Source organism: Carcharodon carcharias, chromosome 31 (genome assembly GCF_017639515.1).
Source record: "Carcharodon carcharias isolate sCarCar2 chromosome 31, sCarCar2.pri, whole genome shotgun sequence".
In the NCBI taxonomy this organism is placed as follows: Eukaryota; Metazoa; Chordata; class Chondrichthyes; order Lamniformes; family Lamnidae; genus Carcharodon; species Carcharodon carcharias.
In genome coordinates, this window is record NC_054497.1 from 28,538,179 (window position 1) to 28,564,784 (window position 26,606).

The window sequence follows — 26,606 nt, forward strand, 5'->3', positions numbered from 1 at the left end:
AACTTGCAGGTGGTGATGTCTGCATGTGTCTGCTGCCCTTGTCCTTCCAGGTGGTAGAGGTCACAGGCTTGAAAGGTGCTGTTGAAGGACTCTAGGTGACACTGAAGGGCATCTTGTAGATGGTACACACTGCTGCCACTGTTGGTGTTGGAGGGAGTAAATATTTAAGATGGTGGATGGGGTGCTGATCAAGGGAGCTGCTTTGTCCTCGATTATGTCAAGCTTCTTGAGTGTTGTTGGAGCTGCACTCATCCAGGCAAGTATTTCATCGTACCCCTGACTTGTTCCTTGTCGATGGTGGACAGGCTTTGCAGGTGCATGTCAAAGGGGCTTGTTGAGTGTATTGATATCATGGCTAGGTAGAATGCTAGCCAAGTTGATAGTATGATTTTTGTATCTTTATGGAGATGTGCCAATATATAATTGCTTTCCGCCCTTGCTTTGATTTCAAGTTTGTGAGATCAGGGATTATGGGGAGGGGCAATGGCCTCTCCATTATGGTGTGCACTCTGCATCACTTGTCGCCAAGGAATCCTAAAACCTGGAATATTAACCTTCAGTCTTTTATCATTTCTGCAGCAGAAGTCTGAACATCAGTAAGGGATGTTTGGCTAAAGGCCATGATATCTTTTTAGTAAATGTAATACATGACTCGCTTTGTAGTAGAAAAAGTTGGCATAGTTCCAAATTTGCACACGAGATGGAAAATTAATAGCTAAGGTGATGACAAGGACAGAGGGCAATGCAAGGTCTCTCTCTCTCTCTCTCTCTCTCTCTCTCTCTCTCTCTCTCTCTCTCTCTCTCTCTTTGTCTCACTTCTTCTATCCCTCTCTCCCTCCTGTTCTCTCCCTTGCCCCCTTTTCTCTCTCTCTCTCCCTTGGCCCCCTTTCTCTCTCTCTCTCTCTCTCTCTCTCTCTCTCTCTCTCCCTCCCCCTTTCTTGCTCTCTCTCTTTCTCTCCCTTGCCCCTCTCTCTCTCCCTTGCCCCCCTTTCTCTCTCTCTCTCTCCCTTGCCCCCCTTTCTCTCTCTCTCTCTCTCCCTTGCCCCCCTTTCTCTCTCTCTCTCTCTCCCTTGCCCCCCTTTCTCTCTCTCTCTCTCTCCCTTGCCCCCCTTTCTCTCTCTCTCTCTCTCTCCCTTGCCCCCCTTTCTCTCTCTCTCTCTCTCCCTTGCCCCCCTTTCTCTCTCTCTCTCTCTCCCTTGCCCCCCTTTCTCTCTCTCTCTCTCTCTCCCTTGCCCCCTTTCTCTCTCTCTCTCTCTCTCCCTTGCCCCCTTTCTCTCTCTCTCTCTCTCCCTTGCCCCCCTTTCTCTCTCTCTCTCTCTCCCTTGCCCCCCTTTCTCTCTCTCTCTCTCTCCCTTGCCCCCCTTTCTCCCTCTCTCTCTCCCTTGCCCCCTTTCTCCCTCTCCCTCTCCCTTGCCCCCCTTTCTCCCTCTCCCTTGCCCCCCTTTCTCCCTCTCCCTTGCCCCCCTTTCTCCCTCTCCCTTGCCCCCCTTTCTCCCTCTCCCTTGCCCCCCTTTCTCCCTCTCCCTCTCCCTTGCCCCCCTTTCTCCCTCTCCCTCTCCCTTGCCCCCCTTTCTCTCTCTCTCTCTCCCTTGCCCCCCTTTCTCTCTCTCTCTCTCTCCCTTGCCCCCCTTTCTCTCTCTCTCTCTCTCTCCCTTGCCCCCCTTCTCTCTCTCTCTCCCTTGCCCCCCTTTCTCTCTCTCTCTCTCTCCCTTGCCCCCCTTTCTCTCTCTCTCTCTCTCTCCCTTGCCCCCCTTTCTCTCTCTCTCTCTCTCCCTTGCCCCCCTTTCTCTCTCTCTCTCTCTCCCTTGCCCCCCTTTCTCTCTCTCTCTCTCTCTCCCATGCCCCCCTTTCTCTCTCTCTCTCTCTCCCTTGCCCCCCTTTCTCTCTCTCTCTCTCTCTCCCTTGCCCCCCTTTCTCTCTCTCTCTCTCTCTCCCTTGCCCCCCTTTCTCTCTCTCTCTCTCTCCCTTGCCCCCCTCTCTCTCTCTCTCTCTCTCCCTTGCCCCCCTTTCTCTCTCTCTCTCTCTCTCCCTTGCCCCCCTTTCTCTCTCTCTCTCCCTTGCCCCCCTTTCTCTCTCTCTCTCTCTCTCCCTTGCCCCCCTTTCTCTCTCTCTCTCTCTCTCTCCCTTGCCCCCTTTCTCTCTCTCTCTCTCCCTTGCCCCCTTTCTCTCTCTCTCTCTCCCTTGCCCCCTTTCTCTCTCTCTCTTCCTTGCCCCCCTTTCTCTCTCTCTCATCCTTGCCCCCCTTTCTCTCTCTCTCTCTTCCTTGCCCCCCTTTCTCTCTCTCTCTTCCTTGCCCCCCTTTCTCTCTCTCTCTTCCTTGCCCCCCTTTCTCTCTCTCTTCCTTGCCCCCCTTTCTCTCTCTCTCTTCCTTGCCCCCCTTTCTCTCTCTCTCTTCCTTGCCCCCCTTTCTCTCTCTCTCTTCCTTGCCCCCCTTTCTCTCTCTCTCTCTTCCTTGCCCCCCTTTCTCTCTCTCTCTCTTCCTTGCCCCCCTTTCTCTCTCTCTCTTCCTTGCCCCCCTTTCTCTCTCTCTCTTCCTTGCCCCCCTTTCTCTCTCTCTCTTCCTTGCCCCCCTTTCTCTCTCTCTCTTCCTTGCCCCCCTTTCTCTCTCTCTCTTCCTTGCCCCCCTTTCTCTCTCTCTCTTCCTTGCCCCCCTTTCTCTCTCTCTCTTCCTTGCCCCCCTTTCTCTCTCTCTCTTCCTTGCCCCCCTTTCTCTCTCTCTCTTCCTTGCCCCCCTTTCTCTCTCTCTCTTCCTTGCCCCCCTTTCTCTCTCTCTCTTCCTTGCCCCCCTTTCTCTCTCTCTCTTCCTTGCCCCCCTTTCTCTCTCTCTCTTCCTTGCCCCCCTTTCTCTCTCTCTCTTCCTTGCCCCCCTTTCTCTCTCTCTCTTCCTTGCCCCCCTTTCTCTCTCTCTCTTCCTTGCCCCCCTTTCTCTCTCTCTCTTCCTTGCCCCCCTTTCTCTCTCTCTCTTCCTTGCCCCCCTTTCTCTCTCTCTCTTCCTTGCCCCCCTTTCTCTCTCTCTCTTCCTTGCCCCCCTTTCTCTCTCTCTCTTCCTTGCCCCCCTTTCTCTCTCTCTCTTCCTTGCCCCCCTTTCTCTCTCTCTCTTCCTTGCCCCCCTTTCTCTCTCTCTCTTCCTTGCCCCCCTTTCTCTCTCTCTCTTCCTTGCCCCCCTTTCTCTCTCTCTCTTCCTTGCCCCCCTTTCTCTCTCTCTCTTCCTTGCCCCCCTTTCTCTCTCTCTCTTCCTTGCCCCCCTTTCTCTCTCTCTCTTCCTTGCCCCCCTTTCTCTCTCTCTCTTCCTTGCCCCCCTTTCTCTCTCTCTCTTCCTTGCCCCCCTTTCTCTCTCTCTCTTCCTTGCCCCCCTTTCTCTCTCTCTCTTCCTTGCCCCCCTTTCTCTCTCTCTCTTCCTTGCCCCCCTTTCTCTCTCTCTCTTCCTTGCCCCCCTTTCTCTCTCTCTCTTCCTTGCCCCCCTTTCTCTCTCTCTCTTCCTTGCCCCCCTTTCTCTCTCTCTCTTCCTTGCCCCCCTTTCTCTCTCTCTCTTCCTTGCCCCCCTTTCTCTCTCTCTCTTCCTTGCCCCCCTTTCTCTCTCTCTCTTCCTTGCCCCCCTTTCTCTCTCTCTCTTCCTTGCCCCCCTTTCTCTCTCTCTCTTCCTTGCCCCCCTTTCTCTCTCTCTCTTCCTTGCCCCCCTTTCTCTCTCTCTCTTCCTTGCCCCCCTTTCTCTCTCTCTCTTCCTTGCCCCCCTTTCTCTCTCTCTCTTCCTTGCCCCCCTTTCTCTCTCTCTCTTCCTTGCCCCCCTTTCTCTCTCTCTCTTCCTTGCCCCCCTTTCTCTCTCTCTCTTCCTTGCCCCCCTTTCTCTCTCTCTCTTCCTTGCCCCCCTTTCTCTCTCTCTCTTCCTTGCCCCCCTTTCTCTCTCTCTCTTCCTTGCCCCCCTTTCTCTCTCTCTCTTCCTTGCCCCCCTTTCTCTCTCTCTCTTCCTTGCCCCCCTTTCTCTCTCTCTCTTCCTTGCCCCCCTTTCTCTCTCTCTCTTCCTTGCCCCCCTTTCTCTCTCTCTCTTCCTTGCCCCCCTTTCTCTCTCTCTCTTCCTTGCCCCCCTTTCTCTCTCTCTCTTCCTTGCCCCCCTTTCTCTCTCTCTCTTCCTTGCCCCCCTTTCTCTCTCTCTCTTCCTTGCCCCCCTTTCTCTCTCTCTCTTCCTTGCCCCCCTTTCTCTCTCTCTCTTCCTTGCCCCCCTTTCTCTCTCTCTCTTCCTTGCCCCCCTTTCTCTCTCTCTCTTCCTTGCCCCCCTTTCTCTCTCTCTCTCTTCCTTGCCCCCCTTTCTCTCTCTCTCTCTTCCTTGCCCCCCTTTCTCTCTCTCTCTCTTCCTTGCCCCCCTTTCTCTCTCTCTCTCTTCCTTGCCCCCCTTTCTCTCTCTCTCTCTCTTCCTTGCCCCCCTTTCTCTCTCTCTCTCTTCCTTGCCCCCCTTTCTCTCTCTCTCTCTTCCTTGCCCCCCTTTCTCTCTCTCTCTTCCTTGCCCCCTTTCTCTCTCTCTCTCTTCCTTGCCCCCCTTTCTCTCTCTCTCTCTTCCTTGCCCCCCTTTCTCTCTCTCTCTCTTCCTTGCCCCCCTTTCTCTCTCTCTCTCTTCCTTGCCCCCCTTTCTCTCTCTCTCTCTTCCTTGCCCCCCTTTCTCTCTCTCTCTCTTCCTTGCCCCCCTTTCTCTCTCTCTCTCTTCCTTGCCCCCCTTTCTCTCTCTCTCTCTTCCTTGCCCCCCTTTCTCTCTCTCTCTCTTCCTTGCCCCCCTTTCTCTCTCTCTCTTCCTTGCCCCCCTTTCTCTCTCTCTCTCTTCCTTGCCCCCCTTTCTCTCTCTCTCTCTTCCTTGCCCCCCTTTCTCTCTCTCTCTCTTCCTTGCCCCCCTTTCTCTCTCTCTCTCTCTTCCTTGCCCCCCTTTCTCTCTCTCTCTCTTCCTTGCCCCCCTTTCTCTCTCTCTCTCTTCCTTGCCCCCCTTTCTCTCTCTCTCTCTTCCTTGCCCCCCTTTCTCTCTCTCTCTCTTCCTTGCCCCCCTTTCTCTCTCTCTCTCTTCCTTGCCCCCCTTTCTCTCTCTCTCTCTTCCTTGCACCCCTTTCTCTCTCTCTCTCTCTTCCTTGCCCCCCTTTCTCTCTCTCTCTCTTCCTTGCCCCCCTTTCTCTCTCTCTCTCTTCCTTGCCCCCCTTTCTCTCTCTCTCTCTTCCTTGCCCCCCTTTCTCTCTCTCTCTCTTCCTTGCCCCCCTTTCTCTCTCTCTCTCTTCCTTGCCCCCCTTTCTCTCTCTCTCTCTTCCTTGCCCCCCTTTCTCTCTCTCTCTCTTCCTTGCCCCCCTTTCTCTCTCTCTCTCTTCCTTGCCCCCCTTTCTCTCTCTCTCTCTTCCTTGCCCCCCTTTCTCTCTCTCTCTCTTCCTTGCCCCCCTTTCTCTCTCTCTCTCTTCCTTGCCCCCCTTTCTCTCTCTCTCTCTTCCTTGCCCCCCTTTCTCTCTCTCTCTCTTCCTTGCCCCCCTTTCTCTCTCTCTCTCTTCCTTGCCCCCCTTTCTCTCTCTCTCTCTTCCTTGCCCCCCTTTCTCTCTCTCTCTCTTCCTTGCCCCCCTTTCTCTCTCTCTCTCTTCCTTGCCCCCCTTTCTCTCTCTCTCTCTTCCTTGCCCCCCTTTCTCTCTCTCTCTCTTCCTTGCCCCCCTTTCTCTCTCTCTCTCTTCCTTGCCCCCCTTTCTCTCTCTCTCTCTTCCTTGCCCCCCTTTCTCTCTCTCTCTCTTCCTTGCCCCCCTTTCTCTCTCTCTCTCTTCCTTGCCCCCCTTTCTCTCTCTCTCTCTTCCTTGCCCCCCTTTCTCTCTCTCTCTCTTCTTGCCCCCCTTTCTCTCTCTCTCTCTTCCTTGCCCCCCTTTCTCTCTCTCTCTCTTCCTTGCCCCCCTTTCTCTCTCTCTCTCTTCCTTGCCCCCCTTTCTCTCTCTCTCTCTTCCTTGCCCCCCTTTCTCTCTCTCTCTCTTCCTTGCCCCCCTTTCTCTCTCTCTCTCTTCCTTGCCCCCCTTTCTCTCTCTCTCTCTCTTCCTTGCCCCCCTTTCTCTCTCTCTCTCTCTTCCTTGCCCCCCTTTCTCTCTCTCTCTCTCTTCCTTGCCCCCCTTTCTCTCTCTCTCTCTCTTCCTTGCCCCCCTTTCTCTCTCTCTCTCTCTTCCTTGCCCCCCTTTCTCTCTCTCTCTCTTCCTTGCCCCCCTTTCTCTCTCTCTCTCTTCCTTGCCCCCCTTTCTCTCTCTCTCTCTCTTCCTTGCCCCCCTTTCTCTCTCTCTCTCTTCCTTGCCCCCCTTTCTCTCTCTCTCTCTTCCTTGCCCCCCTTTCTCTCTCTCTCTCTTCCTTGCCCCCCTTTCTCTCTCTCTCTCTTCCTTGCCCCCCTTTCTCTCTCTCTCTCTTCCTTGCCCCCCTTTCTCTCTCTCTCTCTTCCTTGCCCCCCTTTCTCTCTCTCTCTCTTCCTTGCCCCCCTTTCTCTCTCTCTCTCTTCCTTGCCCCCCTTTCTCTCTCTCTCTCTTCCTTGCCCCCCTTTCTCTCTCTCTCTCTTCCTTGCCCCCCTTTCTCTCTCTCTCTCTTCCTTGCCCCCCTTTCTCTCTCTCTCTCTTCCTTGCCCCCCTTTCTCTCTCTCTCTCTTCCTTGCCCCCCTTTCTCTCTCTCTCTCTTCCTTGCCCCCCTTTCTCTCTCTCTCTCTTCCTTGCCCCCCTTTCTCTCTCTCTCTCTTCCTTGCCCCCCTTTCTCTCTCTCTCTCTTCCTTGCCCCCCTTTCTCTCTCTCTCTCTTCCTTGCCCCCCTTTCTCTCTCTCTCTCTTCCTTGCCCCCCTTTCTCTCTCTCTCTCTTCCTTGCCCCCCTTTCTCTCTCTCTCTCTTCCTTGCCCCCCTTTCTCTCTCTCTCTCTTCCTTGCCCCCCTTTCTCTCTCTCTCTCTTCCTTGCCCCCCTTTCTCTCTCTCTCTCTTCCTTGCCCCCCTTTCTCTCTCTCTCTCTTCCTTGCCCCCCTTTCTCTCTCTCTCTCTTCCTTGCCCCCCTTTCTCTCTCTCTCTCTTCCTTGCCCCCCTTTCTCTCTCTCTCTCTTCCTTGCCCCCCTTTCTCTCTCTCTCTCTTCCTTGCCCCCCTTTCTCTCTCTCTCTCTTCCTTGCCCCCCTTTCTCTCTCTCTCTCTTCCTTGCCCCCCTTTCTCTCTCTCTCTCTTCCTTGCCCCCCTTTCTCTCTCTCTCTCTTCCTTGCCCCCCTTTCTCTCTCTCTCTCTTCCTTGCCCCCCTTTCTCTCTCTCTCTCTTCCTTGCCCCCCTTTCTCTCTCTCTCTCTTCCTTGCCCCCCTTTCTCTCTCTCTCTCTTCCTTGCCCCCCTTTCTCTCTCTCTCTCTTCCTTGCCCCCCTTTCTCTCTCTCTCTCTTCCTTGCCCCCCTTTCTCTCTCTCTCTCTTCCTTGCCCCCCTTTCTCTCTCTCTCTCTTCCTTGCCCCCCTTTCTCTCTCTCTCTCTTCCTTGCCCCCCTTTCTCTCTCTCTCTCTTCCTTGCCCCCCTTTCTCTCTCTCTCTCTTCCTTGCCCCCCTTTCTCTCTCTCTCTCTTCCTTGCCCCCCTTTCTCTCTCTCTCTCTTCCTTGCCCCCCTTTCTCTCTCTCTCTCTTCCTTGCCCCCCTTTCTCTCTCTCTCTTCCTTGCCCCCCTTTCTCTCTCTCTCTTCCTTGCCCCCCTTTCTCTCTCTCTCTCTTCCTTGCCCCCCTTTCTCTCTCTCTCTTCCTTGCCCCCCTTTCTCTCTCTCTCTCTTCCTTGCCCCCCTTTCTCTCTCTCTCTCTTCCTTGCCCCCCTTTCTCTCTCTCTCTTCCTTGCCCCCCTTTCTCTCTCTCTCTCTTCCTTGCCCCCCTTTCTCTCTCTCTCTCTTCCTTGCCCCCCTTTCTCTCTCTCTCTCTTCCTTGCCCCCCTTTCTCTCTCTCTCTCTTCCTTGCCCCCCTTTCTCTCTCTCTCTCTTCCTTGCCCCCCTTTCTCTCTCTCTCTCTTCCTTGCCCCCCTTTCTCTCTCTCTCTCTTCCTTGCCCCCCTTTCTCTCTCTCTCTCTTCCTTGCCCCCCTTTCTCTCTCTCTCTTCCTTGCCCCCCTTTCTCTCTCTCTCTCTTCCTTGCCCCCCTTTCTCTCTCTCTCTCTTCCTTGCCCCCCTTTCTCTCTCTCTCTCTTCCTTGCCCCCCTTTCTCTCTCTCTCTCTTCCTTGCCCCCCTTTCTCTCTCTCTCTCTTCCTTGCCCCCCTTTCTCTCTCTCTCTCTTCCTTGCCCCCCGTTCTCTCTCTCTCTCTTCCTTGCCCCCCGTTCTCTCTCTCTCTCTTCCTTGCCCCCCTTTCTCTCTCTCTCTCTTCCTTGCCCCCCGTTCTCTCTCTCTCTCTTCCTTGCCCCCCGTTCTCTCTCTCTCTCTTCCTTGCCCCCCGTTCTCTCTCTCTCTCTTCCTTGCCCCCCTTTCTCTCTCTCTCTCTTCCTTGCCCCCCGTTCTCTCTCTCTCTCTTCCTTGCCCCCCGTTCTCTCTCTCTCTCTTCCTTGCCCCCCGTTCTCTCTCTCTCTCTTCCTTGCCCCCCGTTCTCTCTCTCTCTCTTCCTTGCCCCCCGTTCTCTCTCTCTCTCTTCCTTGCCCCCCGTTCTCTCTCTCTCTCTTCCTTGCCCCCCGTTCTCTCTCTCTCTCTTCCTTGCCCCCCGTTCTCTCTCTCTCTCTTCCTTGCCCCCCGTTCTCTCTCTCTCTCTTCCTTGCCCCCCGTTCTCTCTCTCTCTCTTCCTTGCCCCCCGTTCTCTCTCTCTCTCTTCCTTGCCCCCCGTTCTCTCTCTCTCTCTTCCTTGCCCCCCGTTCTCTCTCTCTCTCTTCCTTGCCCCCCGTTCTCTCTCTCTCTCTTCCTTGCCCCCCGTTCTCTCTCTCTCTCTTCCTTGCCCCCCGTTCTCTCTCTCTCTCTTCCTTGCCCCCCGTTCTCTCTCTCTCTCTTCCTTGCCCCCCGTTCTCTCTCTCTCTCTTCCTTGCCCCCCGTTCTCTCTCTCTCTCTTCCTTGCCCCCCGTTCTCTCTCTCTCTCTTCCTTGCCCCCCGTTCTCTCTCTCTCTCTTCCTTGCCCCCCGTTCTCTCTCTCTCTCTTCCTTGCCCCCCGTTCTCTCTCTCTCTCTTCCTTGCCCCCCGTTCTCTCTCTCTCTCTTCCTTGCCCCCCGTTCTCTCTCTCTCTCTTCCTTGCCCCCCGTTCTCTCTCTCTCTCTTCCTTGCCCCCCGTTCTCTCTCTCTCTCTTCCTTGCCCCCCGTTCTCTCTCTCTCTCTCTTCCTTGCCCCCCGTTCTCTCTCTCTCTCTTCCTTGCCCCCCGTTCTCTCTCTCTCTCTTCCTTGCCCCCCGTTCTCTCTCTCTCTCTTCCTTGCCCCCCGTTCTCTCTCTCTCTCTTCCTTGCCCCCCGTTCTCTCTCTCTCTCTTCCTTGCCCCCCGTTCTCTCTCTCTCTCTTCCTTGCCCCCCGTTCTCTCTCTCTCTCTTCCTTGCCCCCCGTTCTCTCTCTCTCTCTTCCTTGCCCCCCGTTCTCTCTCTCTCTCTTCCTTGCCCCCCGTTCTCTCTCTCTCTCTTCCTTGCCCCCCGTTCTCTCTCTCTCTCTTCCTTGCCCCCCGTTCTCTCTCTCTCTCTTCCTTGCCCCCCGTTCTCTCTCTCTCTCTTCCTTGCCCCCCGTTCTCTCTCTCTCTCTTCCTTGCCCCCCGTTCTCTCTCTCTCTCTTCCTTGCCCCCCGTTCTCTCTCTCTCTCTTCCTTGCCCCCCGTTCTCTCTCTCTCTCTTCCTTGCCCCCCGTTCTCTCTCTCTCTCTTCCTTGCCCCCCGTTCTCTCTCTCTCTCTTCCTTGCCCCCCGTTCTCTCTCTCTCTCTTCCTTGCCCCCCGTTCTCTCTCTCTCTCTTCCTTGCCCCCCGTTCTCTCTCTCTCTCTTCCTTGCCCCCCGTTCTCTCTCTCTCTCTTCCTTGCCCCCCGTTCTCTCTCTCTCTCTTCCTTGCCCCCCGTTCTCTCTCTCTCTCTTCCTTGCCCCCCGTTCTCTCTCTCTCTCTTCCTTGCCCCCCTTTCTCTCTCTCTCTCTTCCTTGCCCCCCTTTCTCTCTCTCTCTCTTCCTTGCCCCCCTTTCTCTCTCTCTCTCTTCCTTGCCCCCCTTTCTCTCTCTCTCTCTTCCTTGCCCCCCTTTCTCTCTCTCTCTCTTCCTTGCCCCCCTTTCTCTCTCTCTCTCTTCCTTGCCCCCCTTTCTCTCTCTCTCTCTTCCTTGCCCCCCTTTCTCTCTCTCTCTCTTCCTTGCCCCCCTTTCTCTCTCTCTCTCTTCCTTGCCCCCCTTTCTCTCTCTCTCTCTTCCTTGCCCCCCTTTCTCTCTCTCTCTCTTCCTTGCCCCCCTTTCTCTCTCTCTCTCTTCCTTGCCCCCCTTTCTCTCTCTCTCTCTTCCTTGCCCCCCTTTCTCTCTCTCTCTCTTCCTTGCCCCCCTTTCTCTCTCTCTCTCTTCCTTGCCCCCCTTTCTCTCTCTCTCTCTTCCTTGCCCCCCTTTCTCTCTCTCTCTCTTCCTTGCCCCCCTTTCTCTCTCTCTCTCTTCCTTGCCCCCCTTTCTCTCTCTCTCTCTTCCTTGCCCCCCTTTCTCTCTCTCTCTCTTCCTTGCCCCCCTTTCTCTCTCTCTCTCTTCCTTGCCCCCCTTTCTCTCTCTCTCTCTTCCTTGCCCCCCTTTCTCTCTCTCTCTCTTCCTTGCCCCCCTTTCTCTCTCTCTCTCTTCCTTGCCCCCCTTTCTCTCTCTCTCTCTTCCTTGCCCCCCTTTCTCTCTCTCTCTCTTCCTTGCCCCCCTTTCTCTCTCTCTCTCTTCCTTGCCCCCCTTTCTCTCTCTCTCTCTTCCTTGCCCCCCTTTCTCTCTCTCTCTTCCTTGCCCCCCTTTCTCTCTCTCTCTCTTCCTTGCCCCCCTTTCTCTCTCTCTCTTCCTTGCCCCCCTTTCTCTCTCTCTCTTCCTTGCCCCCCTTTCTCTCTCTCTCTCTCTTCCTTGCCCCCCTTTCTCTCTCTCTCTCTCTTCCTTGCCCCCCTTTCTCTCTCTCTCTCTTCCTTGCCCCCCTTTCTCTCTCTCTCTCTCCTTGCCCCCCTTTCTCTCTCTCTCTCTCCTTGCCCCCCTTTCTCTCTCTCTCTCTTCCTTGCCCCCCTTTCTCTCTCTCTCTCTCCTTGCCCCCCTTTCTCTCTCTCTCTCTTCCCTTGCCCCCCTTTCTCTCTCTCTCTCTCCTTGCCCCCCTTTCTCTCTCTCTCTTCCTTGCCCCCCTTTCTCTCTCTCTCTCTCCTTGCCCCCCTTTCTCTCTCTCTCTTCCTTGCCCCCCTTTCTCTCTCTCTCTCTCCTTGCCCCCCCTTTCTCTCTCTCTCTCTCTCCTTGCCCCCCCCTTTCCTCTCTCTCTCTTCCTTGCCCCCCCCTTTCTCTCTCTCTCTCTTCCTTGCCCCCCCCTTTCTCTCTCTCTCACTCTTCCTTGCCCCCCCCCTTTCTCTCTCTCTCTCTTCTTTGCCCCCCCCTTTCTCTCTCTCTCTCTCTTCTTTGCCCCCCCCTTTCTCTCTCTCTCTCTTCTTTGCCCCCCCCTTTCTCTCTCTCTCTCTTTGCCCCCCCCTTTCTCTCTCTCTCTCTTTGCCCCCCCCCTTTCTCTCTCTCTCTCTTCTTTGCCCCCCCCTTTCTCTCTCTCTCTCTCTTCTTTGCCCCCCCCCTTTCTCTCTTTCCCTTGCCCCTCTCTCTCCGTTGCCCACCCTTTTTCTCTCTCTCTCATCCTTCCTTTTTTCTCTTTCTCTCTCTCTCTCTCTCTCTCTCTGAGAGTACCACTTTAATTGACTTCTTTACGTGTGATTTCTCTGTCATCGAAGTGAATCCAAAATTATTAACTTTTTAAAAACTCCTAATCTGGAAGCTGGCTGGCCCCAGCTATGCAAAAACAGGCTTCGAAATGTCAGGCATCCAGTCAGTACTGACATCATTTGACATTTATTTGTCGCAGGAAATTGCCATTTTTCAGAAGCTCCTTTACAGACAATGTTCTGTGTATTGCCTTGTACTGCCCACTGTCCTTCACAAGCCTCAATGCTGATGGAACAGTTTCAATAGCACTGGGCACCCTCTGACTTCTTGCTGAGGAAATTGTTCTGCCGGCCTTGGGCCCTGTCTGTCTTGTTTGGGAAAAGGGGTTCCATCAACCCTCTACATTCACCATGACTCGTTGAAGGGAGTTGTTTCCACCAGTGGTGAGCAGCCTAATTCTATATCAGCCAAGGTACTGCATGTCATATTGCTGTTTGGCTGCATTGACATCAAAATCTTGGCCTTCCCTAATACACACTGATGCACATTCCAGCTGGGAATGCCCAGTGGTGCCTGTTTTATTCATTCTTAGGGCATGTATGTCATTGACAATGTTGCCCTGAGAAGGTGTTGGTGGAGCTGAGTGGGCAGCTAGTGCAGTTAAGAGTCAATCATATTGAGGTGAGACTAGAGTCATGCGTGTGTCAGCCTGGGTAAGGGCGAGTGATTTTTCTCCCCTAATTGAGCCAGTTCGGATTTTGTGACAATTTGTAGATTTGTGGTCACTCTTATACCAGCTTTTACTTTCCAGGTATTTTTAAACTGAATTCAGATTCCCCAACTGACATGGTGGGATATGAACACATTAGTCCCAGCCTCCAGATTTCTCGCCTAGTAGCATGCCGATTATTGATACTTAGGAGCAAGAACCCTAGCTGATCTGCCCCCCTGCCCCACCCCGACATATTTCTGCAGGGGTGCTTATCCGAATTGTAGCCCCTAATCTATGCCTTGCAGTCATGTAGAACCCCGAAAGTTCCCACCCAGGCTGTGCACAAGTCAACCCCATTAACTTACCAGGCATCGGAGGCTGTGCATGAAATTTAAAGGGGCCACACCTTAAGTTAATTGCATGCATGCACTCCAAAAAAAAATTAAAAGATAAATTCTCCTAACGTTGCCTCGTTGACATCAGTTCTTACAAAGCAAAAGGGAATTGAAAAGGGTGATGTTTTCTGCATCTGCTTGCCTTAGTCGAGGCAGGGCCAAACTCACTGAGATATTTCGAAGGCACAGAGAAAATTTTAACCAGCAGAAGAACAAGCTGTCACCAAAAATATTCACAGTTTAGTTATTTACTGTGCATCCTGCATGCTCAAATGGGCTGTATGCCAGCACTGAATGCTTGAACAGACCCCAACACTTTGTCTCTGCCTGTCCCGGACAGCTGCCTATATCAGGAAGATGCTGCTGATTACTCTTGCCATAGGTTTTAATTACAAAGGTGCCATTTGAACTGTGTTAAATGTGCCGATTGTTTCAAGCAGTTCAGCAATTGTTCACATCTCCCTGTTAGTTGTTGCTCACCCTATGCCATAACTTCAGCAGCGATAAGCTGTTCTGGAAGGAGCTATCTCCCTGCCACCCTCGCCGAACTTGCCTCTGGCTGTGTTCAGGTGTGATCCTCCTTTTGGGATATGCCCCCTTTCCCAGAAAGGTAAACTCCTTACTGGCATTCTCCTTAAGCTCATTACGAATTTCATCTTCTAACAGGACCTTGTCCGGAAGCCTGGATTTATGGTAAAATTTAAGTCTGTTGAAGAACTTTGGGCCAACCCCTTTTTGGACCATGGCGTATCTGGTCTCTATATCTTGATTTTTAGCATCTCAGGGCAGGTTCAGGTGCCCAGTACAAGGACTTGGGTCATGTCCATTATTTAATAAGTGTTTGACTTATAGGGGGGCAATTGCGTTCACAGCAATGCACTGTTATAAGACCTGGGGACTGTATTGCAGTCTGACATTTGTTAGGAATGATCCTTTAAATTAATATTTTCCAGGCCTGAAGAATTAATTTGGAAGTGGTTTTGGAAGGAGATTATTTTAACTCCTGTGCCCCTGACACATCCAAAGTTTTCTAAACCACAAGAATACAAAGAATATTACTTGCATGTAATCTTGTCTAGATCTGTGTGCTTTTACTTAAACTGCTTTGAATATTCAATATTGTCCACCTAGCAGATAGGTGTGGCATTGCTACATATTTTACATATTTTTGCTTCTAGCATCATATAGAATGATGCAGCACAGAACGACCTTATTGAAATATGTGAGATCCTGAGGGGACTTGATTGGGTATATGGGGTGGGGGTGCATGTGTCTCTTATCTCTGAATTTCTTCAAGGCTGAGTTAGACAGATTTTTGATGGACAAGGGAGTCGAGGGTTATGGGGGCCAGACAGGTGGAGTCACGACCACAACCAGATCAACCATGATTTTATTGAAAGGCAGAGCAGGATTGTGCCATTTCTTTGAAAGAGCTATCCAATTATAATACCCACTATCCTGCTCTTTCTTCATAGCTCTGCAAATTTTCCCTTTTCAAATATTTATCCAATTCCATTTTTAAAGTTACTATTGAATCCACTCCTGCCACCCTTCCAGGCAATACATTCCAGGTCACAGCTACTCACTGTTTAAATTTCATTTCCTCGTGTTGCTTCTGGTTTTTTTCCCCCCAACCACCTTAATTAAATCTGTGATCACTAGTTACCAACCCTTCTGCCACAGGAAACCGTTTCTTTCCATCTACTTCACCAAAAGCCCTCACTGTTTTGAACACTTCTGTCAAATCTCCCCTTACCCATCTCTGCTCTAAGGAGAGCAATGCCACTCCTCCAGTCTATTCGCAGAAATGAAGTCCCTCATCCCTTTGCACCCTCTCCAAGACTCTGACATCCTTCCAAAAAATGTGGTGGGGTAGAATTGGCCACAAAACTCGAGCTGTGCCAGCATTTCTATGAAGATTTAGCATAACCTCCTTGCTTTTGTACCCTATGCCTCTATTTATGGGGGCCGATTAGCTCAGTTGGCTAGATGGCTAGCATGTGATTCAGAATAATGCCAACAGCGTGGGTTCAATTCCTGTTCCAGCTGGGGTTGACTTGGAGCTGCCTCCTCACCCTGCCCCTGAGTGTGATAGGCAATGGCAAACCACCACTGGCAGAAACTGTCAAGATATCAGCTTAGAATGAAGCATTAGCAAGACAACAGGCCAAGGACTTGCCCTTGGGCAGAGCTCACATACTGTGCTATACCTCTGTTTATAAAGTCAAGGGCACCATTTGCCTTTCTAACAGCCTTCTCAGAGTATTCTGCCACCTTCAAAGATTTGTGTACATACACCCCCAACTATTTCTGTTAGGTAAAAGTTTGTTTGACTCATTATCAAGCTAGCTGGACTGGGTCTGGTGATGCACACAATTATTTTGTTTAATCCCTTTTCCAAGGGAGACTAGACAATGTGTCCCCTTCCAGTATAAGAGTAGTAGACAGAAGGCTATATATAATTTGATAGAGAATGAATTTTAAAAAAAGATAACTTTTAAAAAGGAATTGGATCTATAACAACTTGCATTTGCAATGCACCTTTAACAGAGCAAAACATGAAAAAATTTGCAGAGCTATGGGGAAGGAGCTACTTATTAGATGCACAGCACCTCCAAAGATTTAATTTAATAGAGGCATTCTGAGACACCTGCTTGTCACGAATGTTCTTTTAAACTCCTAATTGTTATAAATCAACGATAGAATCCCCTGTACCTGTGAGGTTCATAGGATAATCAAGTTGACTCATTTCTAAAGACGGTGGATTGTGAGAGTATGATAAAATTGTTCTGTCTCAGCTCAATCTTACCCAGTGAGAAGCTGAATTTACAGAGCAGCAAGGTCTGAGTTTCAGAAATCGGCTGGGATGGCATTAGGGATTTTATAGTTGCTTTCAGCACCACTGGGTTAAGTAGGGGAAAATCATGGAGCTGTTTCGCACAAAAGGAGGCCATTCAGCTCATCATCCTTTGCTGGCTCTTTGAAAGTGCTGTGCATTTAATAAGTAGCTCCTTTCCCATTGCTTCGCAATTTTTTCATGTGATGTTTTGCTCTGTTAAAGGTGCATTGTAAATGCAGGTTGTTATAGACCCAATTCCCTTTAAAAGTTACCTTTTTTAAAAAATTCATTCTCTGGATGTGGGTGACCTTGGCAAGGCCAGCATATATTGCCCATTTCTATTGCCCCTGAGAATGTGATGGTGAGGCCCCATCTTGAATTGCTGAGGCAAAGGTACTCCCACAGTGCTGTTTGATAGGGAGTTCCAGGATTTCGACCCAGATGAAGGAAAGGTGATGCATTTCCAAGCCAAGTGTGTGATTTGAAGATGATGGTGTTCCTGTGCGCATGCTTCCATTGCCCCTTCTAGATGGGAGCAGGTTTGGGAGGTGCTGTCAAAGAAGTTGAATCCTCTTCCACTGCCCAGCAATGTTATTTAACATTATTTTCCATCCCCCAACCGTCTCCGGTTCTTTTGCCATTCCTGATCAGTGTCAAGTTGCTGACAATGCGTGTGCCAGGACCTTTGGTTGAGGAACGGCTCTGCTTTGGCTGTAATGCTGCCTGCAGTGTAGTAGCTCGCCAGTGCCTGAACAAGGAACCTGTGATCTTGCAGAGCAGTTGAAAGTATTGTGCACAATTCTACATTTTCTGACCATGCACCAGCTTTTCTCCTGACACCCAGACATGCAATTTTCTGAGGTTACTGGATTGCCATCAAGTTGGAATCCTGTTTTTTCTGTTACTCTTCCCCAGCTCAGGAACCCTGAGCCCAACTAATCCAACTGCTGCCACAGTTGACTCAGACCTAGTTTAGTTGATGATTTTGTATAGTATTCCGAAACCCCTCAGGACCCATAATAAATACCGTTCTCACCCTAACTGACCTTAGCTCTTGGACTCTGCTGCCACCTGACCTTTTTACTGTTGCCTGTGTAGTGATATATTTTCTATGATTTCCAACAAAATTGCATGGCCTGGTCCTTGCAGTTCATATTAAACTTGCCTTATTGTCTGCTTTCCATAATTGGTGTTTTTCACTTCTTGCAGCTAGTCCTGGGCTATGGTGCCCGGAGTTACCATCTCTCTGCCATGTGCAGGCGAGCCAAAGTTGCCATGAGTCGCTTTGAGCCCCAGGAGTACATCGATTATAAACTTCTGCAGAAGAACCTTGACATAATTCGCAAAAGGTACATGGAAATGCTGTCCAGAGAACTGCAGAGACTACAGAACCTGTTACCACAGGAAGTAATTTGGGTGAATAGCATTGATGCATTTAAAAGGAAGCTGGATAAGTACATGAGGATAAAAGGAATATAAGGATACGTTGATATGGTGAAATTAAGTAGGGTTGGGAGGAGGCTCGTGTGGAGCATAAACACTGACATAGACCTGTTGGGCCATCTGATCTGTTTCTTTGCTGCAAATACTTGTGCTTTCATGGTCCAGCAGACTGGAACCTGAGATCCAAAGACCTATACTTTTCTTGGTCACACTTCCAGTTGCAGTTGTAAGGGCACATGCTATATATGAATTGTGATACTTGGCTTTTTTAAAAACTCCTTTCTTGTCTGTGGGAACTAACCTTTATGTGCCACTCGATGCCAGGGAGTCTCTGCTGGGATAGTCACAGGAAGGTCTCCCTGTCTTCCCTCTTCATGGAACAATGGAGAGTGGCCTTCCCAATGCCAAGCTTGCACACTGTTAACCTTTTTCCTGTCTACTGTTGTTGCTTAACATTTTCGGTATCTGGTAGCAAACTGCCATTGGCAGAAACATTGTCATTTCCCTCAAATGTCTTAGTGCTGTGCATACAATGAACTACTTGGAAGTGCATTGACAGCTGTTGTGTAGGCCTGTAAGACAGCCCTTTTCCACACAACAAGATTTCTCAAACAATGAGACCAATTGTTAGCCAATTGGTGCCGATAGTTGAGGGAAGAATGATGATTAAGACTCTAGGAGAATGTCCTGCTCCTCAACTATAACCTAGATCAACTAGGTCTTTAATATCTACTTGAGCCACCAGAACTGGCAGATTGGAATTGGTATAATATCTGTATGAAGGACAGCCCCATGCCCAGTGGTGGGCTTAAACTAAATTGGCATGGGTGTGGGAACCAGGAGGTAATAATGGAGAGGAATACCAAGGTGCACAGAATATAAGAAGGGATAGCCAGCACTGGATTAGGAAATAATAAGTTATTAGGCCAGTTCAGAGTAAAGGAGAAAGTAATAAAGACAATCAGTATTACTGTGCATGTATGTGAATTCGTAGTGTGGTAAATAGGATTAGTGAGTTACAGGTGCACATCGACCTGTGGAAATATAATAATGTGGCAATAATAGACCTGGCTCAAAGAAGGGCAGGACTTAAATATTTCTGGATAAAAGGTGTTCAGGAAGGAAAACATTGCAGTGTGGAGAGAGAGGATGTTTCAGAGGGGTCGAGGACAGAAAATATTTGGTTAGAGCTAAACTGGAACAAAAAAGATACATTTACAATGTTTGGTGTAGCCTATAGACCACCAACTAGTGGGAATGATATAGAGGAACAAATTTGCAATTTCAGGGAGATACAAGTATTATAGAGTTGTTACAATGGGCGACTTTATCCAAATGTATCCAAATGTAGTTATCCAAATGTAGACTGGGGAGGTCCTCAGCATCACAGGTGCCAGTCTTCAGCTAATTCAATTCATTCCACATGATATCAAGAAATAGCTGAAGGCACTGGATACTGCAAAGGCTAAGGGCCCTGATAATATTCCAGCAATAGTATTGAAGACATGTGCTCCAGAACTTGCAGTGCCCCCTAGCCAAGCTGTTCCAGTACAGCTACAACACTGGCATCTACCTGGCAATGTGGAAAGTTTCCCAGCTATGACCTGTACACACAAAGCAGGACAAATCCAATCCGGTCAATTACAGCCCTGTCTCCTCTCGATCATCAGTAAAGTGATGGAAGGGGTCATCAACAGTGCTATCAAGCAGCACTTGTTTAACAATAACCTGCTCACTGACACCCAGTTTGAGTTCTGTCAGGGCCACTCTGCTGTTCAAACATGGACAAAAGAGCTGAACTCTAGAGGTGAGGTGAGAGTGACTGCTCTTGACATCAAGACATCATTTGACTGAGTGTGGCATCAAGGAGCCCTAGCAAAACTGGAATCAATGGGAAACAGGGGGAAAACTTCCCACTGGTTGGAGTCATACCTAACACAAAGGAAGATGGTTGTGGTTGTTGGAGGTCAATCATCTCAGTTCCAAGACATCATTGCAGGAGTTCCTCAGGGTAGTGTCCGAGGCACAACCATCTTTAGCTGCTTCATGAATGGCCTTCCTTCCATCATAAGGTTAGATGTGGAGATATTTGCCGATGATTGCACTGTTTTCAGCACCAATCGCGATCCCTCAGATACTGAAGCAGTCCAAATGGACAGTATCCAGGCTCGATATAAAAACAAAAAACTGCGGATGCTGGAAATCCAAAACAAAAACAGAATTACCTGGAAAAACTCAGGTCTGGCAGCATCGGCGGAGAAGAAAAGAGTTGACGTTTCGAGTCCTCATGACCCTTCGACAGAACTAGGCGAAACCCCAACGGGATTCGCCTAGTTCTGTCGAAGGGTCATGAGGACTCGAAACGTCAACTCTCTTCTTCTCCGCCGATGCTGCCAGACCTGCTGAGTTTTTCCAGGTAATTCTGTTTTTGTTTTAGTATCCAGGCTCTGGCTGACGAGTGGCAAGTAACATTTGCGCCACACAAGTGACAGGCAATGACCATCTCTAACAAGAGAGAATCTAATCATCACCCCTTGATGTTCCATGGCATTACCTTTGCTGAGTCCCCCACTATCAACATCCTGGGGGGGGGTTACCATTGACCAGAAACTGAACTGGACCGGCCATATAAATACTGTGGCTACAAGAGCAGGACAGAGGCTGGGAATCCTGTGGGTGAGTAACTCACCTCCTGATTCCCCAAAGTTTGTCCACCATCTACAAGACACAAGTCAAGAATACTCTCCACTTGCCTGGATGAATGCAGCTCCAACACTCAAGAAGCTCGACTCCATCCACAAACATTCATTCCCTCCACCATGGATGCACAGTGGCAGCAGTATATACCATGGAGAAGCTCACCAAGCCTCCTTCAACCCATGACCACTACCACCTAAAAGGACAAGGTCAGCAAACGAATGGAAACACCACCACCTGGAATCCCCTCCAAGCCACTCACCACCCTGACTTGGAAATATATCGCCATTCCATCACTGTCGATGGTTGAAAATCCTGGAACTCCCTTCCAAGCAGCACCGTAGGTCTACCTACACCGTGTGGACTGCAGTGGTTCAGGAAGGCAGCTCACCACCACCTTCTTAAGGGCAATTAGGAATGGGCAATAAATGTTGGCCTTGTTGGTGATCCCATGAACAAATAAAAAAAAAGTGTAAAGGGCAAAGAGGGGCCAGAATTGGGGACTATACTCAGCGGGACTGAACTGTTTTATATAGGTTTAGCAAAACGTCTTGACTTTTCTACTCTATTCTTCCATTTAGAAAGCCCATTGAAAACTCAGATTTCAGTGTAATACACTTGACAACCACAGCAATTACACACAACTAGGTCATTCATTAATGCAATCAATTCTGCTTTAAACCAGCCAGACATCAACATCCAAATGACTTGAACCTCTCAAGCACCGTAAACAACAATCCTATGTACAAATGAACAACCTTGAACTAACAGTGACATATTCTATTGGTACATAACTCCGAGTTTTGCTTCCAAATTTAAAAGTGGCAAAACCTTCCAGTAAATTAGCATCAACCAATGTTAACAGAAAAATTACATTTTGCATTGAGTGATAAATATATTATTTTAAATTGAATGTAACCATACTTTTATTATATATGCGTAGCCTGAAGCATATAAGGGCATAGTGCTGCAGATGCTGGAAATCTGAAATATAAACAAAATGCTGGAAATACTCAGCAGGCCAGGCAGCATCTGTGGAGAGAGAAACAAGCGTTGATCCTTCAGATCCACAATATGCTCTAATTTTGGCGAAGGGTCACGGACCTTTGTTTGTCTCTGCACAGATGCTGCCAGACGTGCTGAGCATTCCCAACACTATTGGAGCAAAAGTAACCCCTTTTTTGCTAGCCTTCCAAAAAACAGTCAGGTTTCTTGAGTCCCTCATTCCCCTTCAGCAAGAAACCCAGCAGCAGCTCTCTGAGATCTGGTTTGGGGTAACATTAAATATGAACTTCCAAAAAAATTTAAGGTACGAAGAAAATATGCATACCTTGCTGAGCCAGAAAAAATCAATGTCAAAGCAATAAATTGATCATTTTAAAAATTGTAATGATCATCTATTAATTATTAAAAGTGCCAAGCGGCTAAGTGCTAAGCAGAGCTGGAAAGAGACAGCCCAGGCCCCAGGGAAGGGGAGGGAATCAGCGCCAAGCTAAGGAGTTGGGTTTATCTAACACTGACATTGTGTCCACCTCTGGTGGTGCAGACTCCAAGCTACCCTTGGCAGAATTCATATATGAAAGTGGGGGCCGAAAGCAAGTTGGCTTTCAGCCTGGGTTTTCCTTCTCCTGGCTGGTACAGATAGGTTTCTAGAGAGGTAGGGGCAGTGCATGTCTGTCCGTGTGGCTTGTCTAACATTTTTCCTATGACAGATGTTAGGCTAACTGGCCTGTAGTTTCCTGCTTTTGGTCTCCCTTTAGAATAAAGGAGCTATATTTGCTATTATCCAATTTAATGGAGCCTGCCCCAAGCCTAGGGAATTTTGGAAAATTAAAACCAATGCATCAACTATCTCACCAGCTCCTCCTTTCAAGACTTTGGGGTGATGTCCATCCGGACCTGGGGATTTGTCAGCCCACAACCCCAACAATTTGCTCATTACCACTTCCCTGGTGATTGTAATTTCCCCCGAGTTCCTCTCCCTTCCATTTCCTGATTTACAGCTATTTCTGGGATGTTACTTGTGTCCTCTATAGTGAAGACCAATGCAAAATACCTGTTTAATTCATCCACCTTCTCCCTACTTTCCATTATCAACCCTGCAGATGCACTTTCTATAGGATCAACATTCACTTGGTTAACTCTTCTTATTTAAATATCTGTAGAAACTTTTACTATCTGTCTTTATATTACTAGCTCGCTTTCTCCTGTACTCTAATTTTTCCTTCCTTATTAATCTTTTTGTCATTCTTTGCTGTTCTTTATGTTCTTTCCAATTTTCTGACTTGCCACCCGTCTTTGCTATAAATGCTTTTTCTTTAAGTTTGATACTGTCTTTAAGTTTTTCGGTTAATCATGGATGCTGGGCCCTTGCCTTGGAATTTTTCTTTCTCACTGGAATGTATCTATTCTGTATATTCCGAAATATCCTTTTAAATGTCTGCTACTGAACTTTGAGTGACCTATCACTTAACCTCATTTGTCAGTTCACTTTAGCTAGCTCTGCTTTCATGCCCTCATAATTGCCCTTATTTAACTTTAAAATACTAGTCTTGGAAACACTTGTTTCTCCCTCAAAATGAATGTAAAATTGAAGCATCTTATAATCGCTGCTAGCTAGGAGTGCCTTCACTATGAGGTTATCAATTAATCCTATCTCGTTGCTCATTACCAGGTCTAGCATAGCCTGCTCTCTGGTTGGCTCCAGAATGTACTGTTCTAAAAAAAAAACTATCTCAAAAATGTCCTATGAACTTCTCACCTATGCCATCTTTGCCCTTCTGATTTATCTAGTCTATATGTAGATTAAAATCCCCCATGATTATTGCTGTACCTTTCTGTCAAGCTTCCATTATCTCTTCTTTTATACTCTGTCCTACCAGGTAGTTACGATTAAGAGGCCGGTACACCACTCCCACAAGTGACTTCTTGTCTTTTATCATATCTCAACCCAAACTGCTTCTAAAGCCTGGTTTCTTGAACTTAGATCATCCCTCTTTAATGTACTAATACCATCATTAATTAATAGAGCCATCCCTCCATCTTTTCCTAACTTTCTGTCCTTCTTAAATACCCATCAATATTCAGGTCCCAATCAATGTCACCCTGTAGCCGTGGTTATCAGATTGTACTTATTTATTTCTATTTGTGCTATCAGTTCATCTGTTTTGTTTCGAATGCCACGTTTGTTTAGATTGTAAGGATGTGGCAGATGATGGGTGCCAGACAGACCAAATCCACGAGGGAAACTTGGTCGTGCTATCACAATGTTTTTGCAATTTGTATCTGTTAAGAGATGCGTGCACTGAATTCAGAAGTAATAAGTACATCAAGGCCTTTAGAGATTTAAAAAAAATAAATTAAATATTTATTAACAAAATAAAAGGTGTCAAGCACATACATAAGGCTACAAATACTACTATAATAACTCCTAAAATTCCTAATTAACCTGGCCTCCAGTTACTCTCCCTTTAAGGCAACAGTCCACAATAGATTTTAGATTTAAAACAAACTCAGCAAATTAACACAATACCTTGGAGAGTGGAATTCCAAATGGCTTTTCTGCAGTTTTAGCTTCATTATATAGCAGACTTATGTATAAATGCTGGAAGCTTCATTAAGGCTATTTCACATACTCCTGTTAGATCCTACATGGCCTTCTGACACACAACCTTTCATTCTCCTTTATGTATGTTTCTCTCTTTTTAATCCGTAAATTCTATTGTTCCACATGTCTTTGAAACTGCACTTTCCTCATAATATAAAAAAAACTTTAATGTTGCCAATATTATCAGTAACCTTTGGGGAAAAATAAACATTCCTTAGCCTTGCTTAGAGACTAAGATCGCTTTGAAATCCTAATATCCCTTCATTTATCTAAAAATGTAAATTCCCTTCACACCTTACATGCTAAACCAGCATCCATGATTACTCATTAGTATGTCAAGCGCCTAGCTTCTTTTGATGATTTAAACTTGCTGTCTACTTAACTCCAAATGTAATTAAATCTCACAGGGCCAACTATACTTATCCCCATAAACCAACTTTACAATAAGCCACAATAATGTAATGAGTAATTGTTAGTTTCATGACAAGATACAAAGCCTTTAGTTTTGCCCTTTTATTATTTTTGTAGTGAGCCTTATCTGCTGATTTACTGTTAGATTTGTACTTTCTGTCCCTTTCCGTTACCATGGTCTGTTTATCATTTCCCATATTACTATCTTTCTCTATTGCCTTGTCTCTATTATTTGGTTTACCACATCTTCCCAAATTTAATCCCTTGCCCCCACTATTCAGTTTAAAACCCTCTGTGCCCCCCTAGTTACATGGCTTGTGTGGACACTGGCTCCAGCACGGTTCAGGTGTAGACTTTCCCAACTGTATAGATCCTACTTTCCCCAATACTGGTGTCAGTGCCCCATGAACCGGAACTCACTTCTCCCACACCAGATTTTGAGCCACGCATTCATTTCTCTAACCTTATTTACCCTATGCCAATTCGCACATGGCTCAGGTAATAATCCAGAATTTATTACCTTTTGAGGTTCTGCTTCTTAATTTGGTGCCCAGCTCCTCGTACTGACTATGCAGAGCCTCGTTCCCATCCTGTTGATGTCATTGATATCTACATGGACCATGACCACTGGATCCTCCCCCTCCCACTGCAAGTTCCCCTCTAGCCCTGAGCAAATGCCCCGAACCCTGGCATCAGGCAGGCAACATAGCTGTCTGGACTCTCGCTCCTTGCTACAGAGAACAGTGTCAATCCCCGTTGCTGCACTGTCTTTACTACCACTACATTCCTTTGTGCTCACCCCCCACTTGAATGGCTTCCTGTACCACAGTGCCATGGTCAGTCAGCTCATCCACCCTGCAGCCTCCACTCTCAAACAAACAAGCTGAAAGAACCTCAAACCTGTTGGATAATTGCAGAGGCTGACACTCCTGTCTTCTGGGTCCCCTTACCTGCCTCAGCTATAGTCACACCCTCCTGTCCTTAACCACCTTCCAAATCAGAAGACCCTATCCTGACAGGCATGACTGCCTCCTGGTGCAAAGCATCCAAGTAACTTTCCCCCTCCCTGATGTGTCGCAGTGTCTGCAGCTGAGCCTGCAGCTCAATGACTCTGAGCCGAAGTTCCTCAAGCTACAAACATGTACTGCAGATGTGTTTGCCTTGGATAACATTGGTGTCCAGGAGCACCACATGCTGCAGCTGCAACACATCACCTGTCCTGCCATAATTATGTGCTTTATTTAATTAATTCTTTTATTCAATTATTTATATTCTTTAAAGATTTATTAATCTTATCACAAATTCCTGTACTATTTTAAACGTAGAGAATAGAATAGACCTTGACCACTTACAGGATACTCACCAAACAGCTGGCTTTTTCCCCTGTAGCAGAACAAGAACCAGTTCTTACAGGATGAAAGAATTAGAAAAGCAAAGGAGCACTGCTGTCCCCATCTCACCGAACTGCCTCATCTCACCAAGCTCCCGCACTCCATTGAGGGCACACACTCAGTGCTGCCTGAATTTATCTGTTCTAAACTAAAGGAACTAGCTGAGTCTCTGGGCCCTCTTTTCACTCATTCTCCTTGGTAGTGGTTGCTGTCTCCAGGTCCTCTTGCTATTCTAGTTGGTGCTTACTGTCTCTGGATCCTCTTGCTCTTCTAGGTGGTGGTTACTGCCTCTTTTCACCAGCTAAAAGGACTTAGAATTGATGAGGAGAAGGTATTAGATGTCTATATGTAAAGTTGATAAAGCAACGAGACTGAATGAGATGCATTCAAGGATACTGAGGGATGAGGGTGGAAATTGCGGAGGCACTGGCCATATTTTTCAGTCTTCCTTAGACTCAGGGTAGTGCCAGGGGACTGGAGAATTACAAATGTTACACCCTTCTTTAAAAAAAGAGTGTAAAGATAAGCCCAGAAAATACAGGCCAATCAGTTTAACTTCAGTGGTGAAGAAGCTTCTAGAAACAATAACTTGGAACAAAATTCATAGCCCATTGGGCAAATGTGGGCTAATTAAGGAAAGCTAGCATGGACTTGTTACAGGTGTGCCTGTGCATAAGGCATTGAAGGTGGCAGGACAGAATGAGAGAGCTGTTAATAAAGCATTCAGTATCCTTGGCTTTATTAATAGGGGCATAGAGTACAAGAGCAAGGGGGTTATGTTAAACTTATATAAAACACTAGTTCGGCCTCAATTGGAGTATTGTATCCAGTTCTGGACACTACACTTTAGGAAAGATGTGAGGCATTCGATAGCGAGCAGAAAAGATTCATGAGAATGGTTCCAGGAATGAGGAACTTCAGTTAGATAGATTGGAGAAGTTGCACTGTTTTCCTTGGAGAAGAGAGATTGCGAGGAGATTTGAAATAGGTTTTCAAAATTGAGGGATCTGGACAGAGTGGGTACGGAAAAACTATTCCCACAGGGGAAGGATTGAGAATGAGAGGGCACAGATTTAAGGTGATTGGCAAAAGAAGCAATGGAGATGTGAGGAGAAACTTTTTCTCATAGCGAGTGGTTAAGCTCTGGAATGCACTGCCTGAGTGTGATGGAAGCAGGTTCAATCGAGGCATTCAAGGGGAATTGGATTATTATCTGAAAACGAAGAGTGTGCAGCGTTACAGGGCGAATGGCACTAGGCGAATTGCTCACTTGGAGAGCCAGTGCAGACATGACAAGCCGAATGGTCTCCTTTTGTGCTGTAACAGTTCTCTGATTCTGTAACATACCCTTAGTATTTGGCTGCTCAAG

General features: G+C 48.3%; 1 protein-coding gene across 1 annotated transcript in view; it reads left to right on the forward strand.

Moving 5' to 3' along the window:
- Window positions 1-26,606, forward strand: part of aco2 (aconitase 2, mitochondrial) — an 85,559-nt gene that overhangs the window by 1,920 nt on the left and 57,033 nt on the right. The window contains exon 2 of the mRNA XM_041177617.1: window positions 16,898-17,037. Within this exon, the coding sequence (XP_041033551.1) occupies window positions 16,898-17,037 (140 nt within the window). The remainder of the gene's footprint in view (window positions 1-16,897; window positions 17,038-26,606) is intronic.